The following is a 9224-nucleotide window of genomic DNA, read 5'->3' on the forward strand; positions in this document are numbered from 1 at the left end:
TGTGATTTTCTCCCTATCTGCCAATATCCCTTGGGAGCAGTGGATATAACAACTGAATATTTGGTTCAGTTGTTTATTAATCTGTGGAAGCATGACAAGGACAGAGCTCTACACTGTAAACAGAACTGATTCTTTACATCCTGTTGAATCCAGACTCTTCCTGTCTTCTCCAGGTTAAACTAGAGGACACTCTGCTCTGTTTTCTCTTTCCTGTTGGATATTAGGTAAGTTTCTGACTGGAAACACAGCCTGTGGAACTTGGGTCAAAGATCTGTGTGTTTAACTAGATTCCAGGCAAGGGACTTTACATCAGACTCTCAGGCAAAGTTTCTATCTGTAACTAGAGAGTTATGATTAAAGGAGATGTTCCTCATCTCCTTTTAGATTCCTTGGTACCTTTGAAAGTATGGCATTCTTTAGAAACAGGTCAGATCTGGTGCAGGTAAAATTAAAGGGACATGGGATTATTTGGTCTTCTGCTGAAGGGTTAGCAACTTCCCCACCCCCACCCTATAGACACCCTGGAAAGAAGAAACAAGATTACAAATGTACAAACCTTTTTTCAGGTCTAAACCATAGGTAGGAATGAACAAAGTAAGAGAAAGGGAAGGAGGGAGGAAAAAAGGAAGGAAGGAAGGAAGGAAGAAAAGAAGGAAGGAAGGAAGGAAGGAAGGAAGGAAGGAAGGAAGGAAGGGAGAAAAAGGAAGGGAAGGAAGCATTTTATGTATTAAGATTTTTAAAAATTTATATTATTGTTAATTTTGTATATTCAATCCTATGCTAGTAACTATAGAGGAACCTAGAAAATAGAAAGCATGTAGGAGAAAGCAGCCAGACCAGTGAGGAGGCTATTGAGTATACAGTATGTGGATTGGAAAGGCAAGAGACATGTCTGTCTGTAATGGACAGTTCTCATTAGGACAGAATGAGAAAGAAGCCAAGGTAATTAGGATGGGGACTGACTTGCATAATGGTTTCCAAATAAATTTGGGTTGATTAATCTTGTAGAACATGGGGAGTCATTACTGGCAGTGGTGTGTGCAGGCTGGTTTGGAGGGAAAAGAGACAGCTGGTGGCAGCACCAGCAGGAGGAGACAACAGTGAGGAGGGAAATAGTGAGGCTGGGTGAAGACTCCTGCCATTTATCTTTCCAAAACAATTGACCTCAACTTTCTCCCCATCCAAGGTTTGAAGGATGCCTGTCTTTTCCTGGTTCCCATTCCTCCTCATCATCATAGTAAAGACTGACTACTCAGAGCCAATTTTGAGTGAAAGGCATGAGCAGACCTGCTGCTCCCTGGTCTCTTGTGGTACCCCTGGGGCAAATGGGGCTCCTGGAAAAGACGGAAGAGATGGACTCAAGGGAGAGAAGGGAGAACCAGGTACAGGCCAGTTGGGGTCCTTCTCCCTGAGTCTTCCTTTCTACCAGGTGTTCCCACATGATGGCTGCCTCTTCCAGGAGTTCAGACTCAAGACATGAGAAGGTCATATCTATCAATGATGTAAAATTGTTTCTCTAGATTCAATCTCTGTCCAAAAACCTTTCCTCTAAACAAGGGAGTGAGATGATCAAGGCTGTTCTATTTATCTAGCTCTGGTAATCTGGCACCCCCAGTTTCCAAGTAGTCAAAGGAAAGATTATGTTAGTTCCTTACCAAAAAATGCAGTATATGGGACCACTTTCAAAAACTATCTCTTGAGAATCTCTCAATCCATTCCTCTTTGGGGAAACCTATGGCATACTGCTTGCTTAATTAGATTTAAATACTAAATACTGGGAAGAAAATCTAGGAACTCTTTCATGAGGCCACTAGTTTGTTTTCTACCCTCATAAGATGTCCACATATAGTTGACAGTTAAATGTTTTTTGCTCATTTCACTCCATTTTGGAGGGAAGCAGAGGACTGTGAATTCAGAGTACTGCATACCCACCTGTATAAATGATTTTGCTTACAGTGGTATACCAATTAATTGGGACAATCTAAAGTAATTACATTTGCTGGCATATGATAAGTCTTAAGACTTTTCTGTCTTTCAAAAAATTTTAATATGTACTGTGTGCTCCATTTCTTGTGAACCTTTTTAATATGTAATTTAGCTTTGAGTTCACTGATATATTCTTTAATTCTTAATTCATGAAAACACACTTATCACATCAGATGTTAATTGCACCTTTTAAAATAGTCATTTTTCAAAATCTAGCCTTGGTTATAGCCTACAGATTCTTACTAGGGCTTAAATCAAACAAATTATTGGGCACTGAAGCAGGTTTCTCTTCAGTTCCTAAATAAATTTCTTAGCTTTTCATGACCCATAGCATGGTGCAAGGTCGCATTGCTATTGGGGAATTCCTATAATACCAAAATAATTCTGTTTGTTTGCATATAAATAGATTTATCAGAGTTTATTATTTTCTTCAGTTGGAACAAAACTTGCTGAATGTAAAAAATCCTCCAAACATTTTTGCAGGTGAATGTTTTAAAGTCTGATGAAGATGCTCAGATCTTGCAAGCTTATCCGGACTTCTGAAAATGATTTGGAATTAAAAGACCTTGAATGAAAAAAAAAGTTCATTAGTAAAAAATTTAAATTTTCTAATCCTTAGTACATTAGTCTTTATGTAATTTCGCCCATGAAAGGCATTTATATTGATAGTAAGAGTTAGCAACTGATTTTAAACTAATCTTTTCACTGTTATTCCAACTTTAATAGAATGATCTGTAAAATGATACTGTAGAATGATCAGTAAAACCCTTCCAGCCAACAGGTTCCTACAAAGCTCTTGTTTCTGAGGATTAATCAAGCTATTTTGCAACAACATTTTGTCATCTGTTAGCATTATTTTTCATTTGGACTTGGCTACCCTTTGTGCTTTGTTGAGATTGGTCCTGTTTCTTGTGGGTTTGAAAGATGCTTCAAATGTATGACTTCCCCACACCATTCTCAGCAATACTTCTAATAGTTATTGAAGTGTGATCTTTGAGAGCTACAATTTTTGCATGTTTCCTTGAAGTAATAGCAATTCTTTAAAAATTCTACTGAATTAGAAACACAAGAAAACACTCAAAGATGTATGTACGGTCCCAAATCAATTATTCAGTCAACAAAGAACTAATTCAAAGTGGGAAATCAGCTTCCCTGTTTTCATTTGATCAAGGTAATAAGTCAGTCTGATGGCATTAGAAGCACACATATATGATTATTACTGTCAGAAAATGGAATCATGGTTTTGGTTTTTGGGGGGTTTTTGCCTTAAGGGGGGAAGGCAGGGCAATTTGGGTTAAGTAACTTGCCCAAGGTCACATGGCTACTAAGTGCTAAGTATCTGAGGCTGGATTTGAACTCAGGTCCTCCTGACTCCAGGGCCAGTGCTCTATTCACTGCACCACTTAGCCGCCCCCTTGGAATCATTTTTAAAGGGCTTTGCATGTCCCAAATAATTTGCACTACCATCACAATTTTCTTATTTCAAGAAAGGGATTTTGGTAGGTGGTAGGGAGGTGGAATAGGAAACTAACAATAAAATTCATTTTTTTTTCCATTTTTAAAACACTGAATACAAAGATAAGTTTCTTTATTGCCCAATAATAGGCCAAGGGCTCAGAGGTGCCCAGGGCCCTCCAGGGAAAATGGGGCCTCCAGGGCATCCAGGACCCCAGGGAGCTCCAGGACTAAGAGGCTTAAAAGGAGATACAGGAGACAACCCAGGTAAGGCTCTATCTGCTTTGTGCTTGTCCTAGCTGGAAAGAGGCCATTTAGGGATTTGGGGGCTCAGATCCAGCAAACAGATGATCCCTCTTCCAAATATCCTATTACCAGTGCAGTCAAATGTCTCCTTCCACTTGTATCATTATTGACAGAACTTCCTGTATGACTCACCATGTCTCTCCTCTACCCTTGCTTCATGGCAGAAGAAGCTATGGCTATAAAACACTGAATATAGTATTAGACTTTTAAAAATACAATGGCTAATTTGTCTGACTTTTTTTTCTTTTTCCATTTTATTATTATTCTCCATTACAAGAGATGTTTCTTTGGGAAGGGGAGGCGGGAGAGATACATTAGAAAATGAAAGAAATTTTAAAGCAAAAGTTATCCATAAAAAAGTCTGTTTTAAAAAAAGACCAGAGTCCAAGCTGGGCCTCAGTTTTCAGCAGCTATTACAGAAACATCCTACACATACATATACACATGCATATACATTGATGCATGCACATACTTTTCCTAAAACATTTTTCATTATGTTTCATCTGGAGACCCTGTTTCAGCCTTCAGCTGGAAACAGAGTTGAGTAATTATTCCTGAAAATAATCAAATAGAGGATGATTGGAGGAGTTTGACCCCATGCCAGCAATTTTTCTGCAGCTATTGGGGTATCAAAGAGTCAAACAGTGAACCAAACTCTAAGACAATTCAGGCAGTGGGACATAGTCAGGAAACATTGATTCAACAGAAAACAAACTAAACCTGTCAAGAAAAACAGGAGGGGAGAGAGAACCCCCAAACTTTTTAGTAAAATCGATGGAGGCCATCATAAATTTTCCTCCAAATCCCAGAATCTTTGAGGTGGAAGGAACTCAGAGGTCATCTAATATATCCTAGTGTAGTGTCTTGGACATAGCAATGTGTAGTAAACACTAACTCAGGTCTTTAGTATCTGTCACCTGCACTATTGAGATAGCTTCTTAGTTGGTCCCCTTGCCTCAAATCTCCCCCCATTCTAATCTGTCCTCCACACAGCTGCCAAATGCATTCTCCTAAAGTGAAGGTCTGACCATGGACTCCCCTCCTCAACAAACTGTCGAGTCCCTATTACCTCTAGAATCAAATGTAAAATTGTGTTTGGCTTTCAAAGACTTTCACAAAGACCTAGCCCCAATCTACCTTCCTGACCTTATTACACATTACTTCCCTTCCATGCACAGTCAAATTGACTCTTCTCCTGCTCCTCACATATGACATTCTCTTTGCCCTCTCTATGCCTTTGTGTTGGCTATATCCTATGCCTGGAATTTTTTGCCATTTCACTTCAACCACTAAGAATCCTTTTACTTTAAAATTCTACTCAAGTGATCCCTTCTATTTGAAACTTTTCTTGATTCCCCTTAGCTGCTGGTGTCTCCTCCCAAATATACATATACATATTTACTTTGTATATATTTTAGGTGTATACATATTTGTGTATGTCAATAAAGGAAGCTTCTTGAAGGCAGACACTATTTCATTTTTGTCTTGAATTCCTAATGTCTAACACAATGCTTAATAAATATTTGATTCAGTGGGTCTGTGAAACAAGTATTTATTAAGCTCTGCTATGTGTTGGGTATTTGCTAAGTTTGGAAGATATAGACAAAGTCTACATGAAATAGACTTTGCACTCAAGGAGTTTCTGGACTAATGGGAAAAACCTATAAATAACTAGGTGCGTGGCTTTTGCAATAGTCCTGGTGAGAACTACGAGGGACTAAACTCTTTTATATGAAAAGAGAGGAGGGGATTTATGTGAGAGGTGTTGTAAAGATAAAAATGACAAGATTTGGCAATAAAATGATCGGATATGTGGGGTGGGTGAGGGTGAGGTCACTGAGGTTGAAGGCCTAGGTAGGTGTGATGATATTGACGCACGCTGTTTACAGGGACAGGAAACAACAGAAGAAGGCAGGGCTTGGGAGTGAGATAATGAGTTCTGCTGAGTTTGAGGTTTCTATGTGACATCTCGTTTGAGATATATGACTATTAGTTCAAAGGGGAAACTAAAGCTAGATATATAAGTCTGGGATTCATCTGTATAGACATGATCATTGAACTTTTGGTAACTGATGGGATCACCAAATGAGTTAGTATAATACAAAAGCAAAAAGAGAAGAGGCCCCAGGACAGAGCCTTGGAGGACAACTAAGGTGAGACGATTGATACAGTTGAATAACTAGCAAAGGAAACAGAAGGAATGATCAAACAGATAGGAGGAGAACCAGGAGAGTGTAGTATTAGAAATTTGAGAGAATATACAGAAGGTGACTAACATTATCAAATGCAGAAGCCATTAGTTGGCCCTGAGCAATCAATAGTAACTTTGGAGAGGCAAGTTACTTTTGAGTGATGATGCTTGCAGCAAGCTTGCAAGGGTTTAGAAGAAAGTCTGGGGAGAAGCAGAGATCAGTGTCATAACACTCTCTTAAATGTTTTGCTTCTAGTTTCTTTGAATAAGCTATCAACCTTGGAAAGAAAAATCCAGCACCTTGAAACACAACTGGAAAAGATCAATGAGTGTAAGCTAACCGTTCATGAAAGTGGTATCCCTTCTCTCTACTTTGCTCTTCAGATATCTCTAAGCCTGGGGTAGAGTGGTTTAGTGTAAAGATTACTGGGTTTAGGTTTATAATAACTGGGGCTTTCACCCCAGGTCTAATGCTTATTAGCCAGGTGACTGTAAGGGAGCATTCAAGTTCTCTGGCATTCTATTTCCTCATCTGTAAAATGACATTGATAATAATACCATGTTTCTCTTGGGGTTGTTGAGAGGAACTAATTTTGTTATGATTAAATTATCATAGAAACCCTCATACTATTTTACATGCATTGGGAAAAGCAGTGAACTTCAAAGAAAAAAGATCTTGATTTTGATTTTGATTCTTGCTGGCTATGGGATTTCATCTCCCAAAGCTTCAGTTTTGCAATACTTAAAATAGGGGAAATAAAACTTATACTTATAAAGCTGAAATAAAAATATACATGAGAGGGAGACTCAGAAGCATGATAATCTGGCCCAGAGTACTGGCTATGTGACCCCAGACAAGTCAATTGAATCTCTCCTTATCTCTCAGTGCCCCAAAGCTACTCTTTAAAATTGTAAGTTGTGGGGCGGCCAGGTAGCACAGTGAGTAAGAGCACCAGCCCCAGTGTCGGGATGACCTGGGGATCAAATCTGGGCTCAGATACTTAGCACCACACACAGAAATAACTGGCCGTGTAACCTTGAGCAATTTACTTAACCCCGATTGCTTTAAAAAAAAAAACTGTAAGTTGCCTGGCAGGTACCAGTCTTCACTGATAGAGGTAGTTTCATCTCTGGTACTTTCTTATATTAATGAAATCACAGGTAAAAAAAAAAATTTAATCAAAATGTGTTCCAAATCCCCAAATCCCCATTGTGGAATAGGAGGAACTCAAATCTGAAGAATTTTGACATCATTTGAGGAATTCTTCCATAGCTATTGAAGAGCTTAGCAGCCAAACTTTGAATCTTCAGAGTTCATCACTTAAATGGAAATAAATGAAATGACAAAAATGGGACAAGAGGTGGAGGGTGAAACAGTGGAGACTGTCTTTTTAACTCAAGGTCTATGAGCACTGTTATAAATTGGCCCATAAAATCATAGGCTCTTAAAGATAGAAGGAACCCAAGAGGTCACGTAGTGAAATCCAACATAGTTTCTTGAACATATTAGGTATATGATAAAGGTTTATCGAATTCAATCCAACTGTAGGAGTCCTTTCAAATATGTTCAAAACAACTGATCACCCTGTCCCCTGCCTGAACATCTCTATGAATGACAACCTATGCAGACTATGATTAATTGGTTCTATTAGGAATTGCTTCCTTATATTAGACCTAAATCTACCTCCTTGTAATTTCCATGAAGTGGTTCCATGCCCAGTGCTGCCTCTAGTGCTACATAGAATAAACATATATGTCTCATGATAACTGTCTTCTTTCTTTTGTTTCTAGCTTTTCTTGAATTGAGCGTAATCTCAAAGAAACAAATCCAGACCCTTCAAGCTCAAGTGAACAAGAACAAAAATAGTAAGCTAGCTCTTCATAATGGTCATGTCCTTTCTTGCTCATGTGCTTTTTGGGGGACTTTAAGCCAGAAGCTACAGCTTTATATGGGAAAAAACTGGGCTTAGTGGGAAAAGTGGAACTTGAGATACAATCTGATATCAAATAGTCAGGTGGCCTTAGGAAAGCCACTTAAACTAACCTCTCTAAGCCTCAATAGGTTTATTGGTAAAAATGGGAATAATGGTACTACTTACATCCTGGGGTTATTGAGAAGAAAGCACTTTGTAAACTGCAAAACCCCTTAGAAATGTTAGTTATTAACAGTGTTTCACAAATAATGGAAAGAGCACCAGACTTACAGTGAGAAGATCTGGGTAAACAGGAGAGCAAACTGGTCCTATAGTCAGAGGTCCTGGGTTCATATCCTGCCTCTGACACTACGAGCATGCCACTTAATAATCCTTGAGATTAATTACAAAATCTCTTGTGAATGAGATGGTCTCTGAGGTCCTTCCAGGTCTAGATTTATAATCCAGTGGTCTGGGTTTTATTTTCAAACAACTGAAATTTAGCATTTCCTTCAATTATTTAAAAATACTAATCTAAGAAGAGATCCATAGGTTTTACCAATTGCCGAAGGGGTCCACAAAACACAAAAATGGTTAGGAACCCCTGATCTGAACAATTACAATTATGTCTCTCCTGAGGTAGCCATTTCCAGGAAAGGCATTTGTTTGTCCCTGGGATGAGCTTGTCAACCATGTTAATCTCACCTACAGTTCTGACCTTCTCCTTGGTCAAAAAGTCTGGGAGAAAACTCTTCCTAACCAATGGAGTAAAAGCCACTTTTGACAGAGTAAAAGTTCTTTGTGAGCAATTTGAGGCTGCCATTGCAACCCCAAAGAATGAAGAGGAGAATAAAGCTATCCAGGACTTGGCCAAAGGCACCCCTGCTTTCCTGGGCATCACGGACAAAGTGAAAGAAGGACAGTTTGCATACATGACAGGAGAAAGAGTGACCTTCACCAAATGGAAGAGGAATGAACCCAATAATCATGGATCTGGAGAAGACTGTGTATTATTGGACCATGATGGATCATGGAATGATATAGCCTGTACAACTTCCTTGCTTGTTGTCTGTGAATTGCCTGCCTGAATGGCTCCCTTATTGTGGACTGAAGGCTGAGATACTTTATCTGTGACTTCATACCAATGACACCAGAAACAAACGCTGGAACTTCATAAGCTTGAAGTGTAGTTGTCATTTTCTGTATTTAAATGCATAATTAAAATATTTAACTCACTCAATTTTCTCATGTAGATTTGTATTAGAAGTGGTGCCTCATTAATATGTGTGTGAGGGAAGTACACATATTCTGACCTGAAAAGAGAAAACCAAGAAAATAGAATTCCATAATCAAGAGCTTTGTTAACTTAAGTA

General features: G+C 38.8%; 1 protein-coding gene across 1 annotated transcript; it reads left to right on the top strand.

Moving 5' to 3' along the window:
- The first annotated feature begins 1015 nt into the window (after window positions 1-1015).
- On the top strand, window positions 1016-8939 carry LOC138146490 (mannose-binding protein C-like). Its single transcript, XM_069068404.1, has 5 exons — window positions 1016-1382; window positions 3592-3708; window positions 6195-6269; window positions 7730-7804; window positions 8563-8939. Exons 1-5 carry the CDS (start codon window positions 1196-1198, stop codon window positions 8937-8939), a joined length of 831 nt encoding a protein of 276 aa, XP_068924505.1. The 5' UTR covers window positions 1016-1195.
- The last annotated feature ends 285 nt before the right edge of the window (window positions 8940-9224 follow it).

This window comes from Petaurus breviceps, unplaced genomic scaffold (genome assembly GCF_028583685.1).
Source record: "Petaurus breviceps papuanus isolate PSGF00001 unplaced genomic scaffold, PetGlider_PUasm1.0 90762, whole genome shotgun sequence".
Taxonomy (NCBI): domain Eukaryota; kingdom Metazoa; phylum Chordata; class Mammalia; order Diprotodontia; family Petauridae; genus Petaurus; species Petaurus breviceps.

Bases quoted from the DNA above. Each gene is read 5' to 3' on its own strand.
- LOC138146490 (XM_069068404.1), top strand. From the start codon at position 1,196: ATGCCTGTCTTTTCCTGGTTCCCATTCCTCCTCATCATCATAGTAAAG. The intron at 1,383-3,591 runs GTACAGGCCAGT...GCCCAATAATAG, and splicing joins GGGAGAGAAGGGAGAACCAG to GCCAAGGGCTCAGAGGTGCC. The intron at 7,805-8,562 runs GTAAGCTAGCTC...TCTCACCTACAG, and splicing joins AGTGAACAAGAACAAAAATA to TTCTGACCTTCTCCTTGGTC.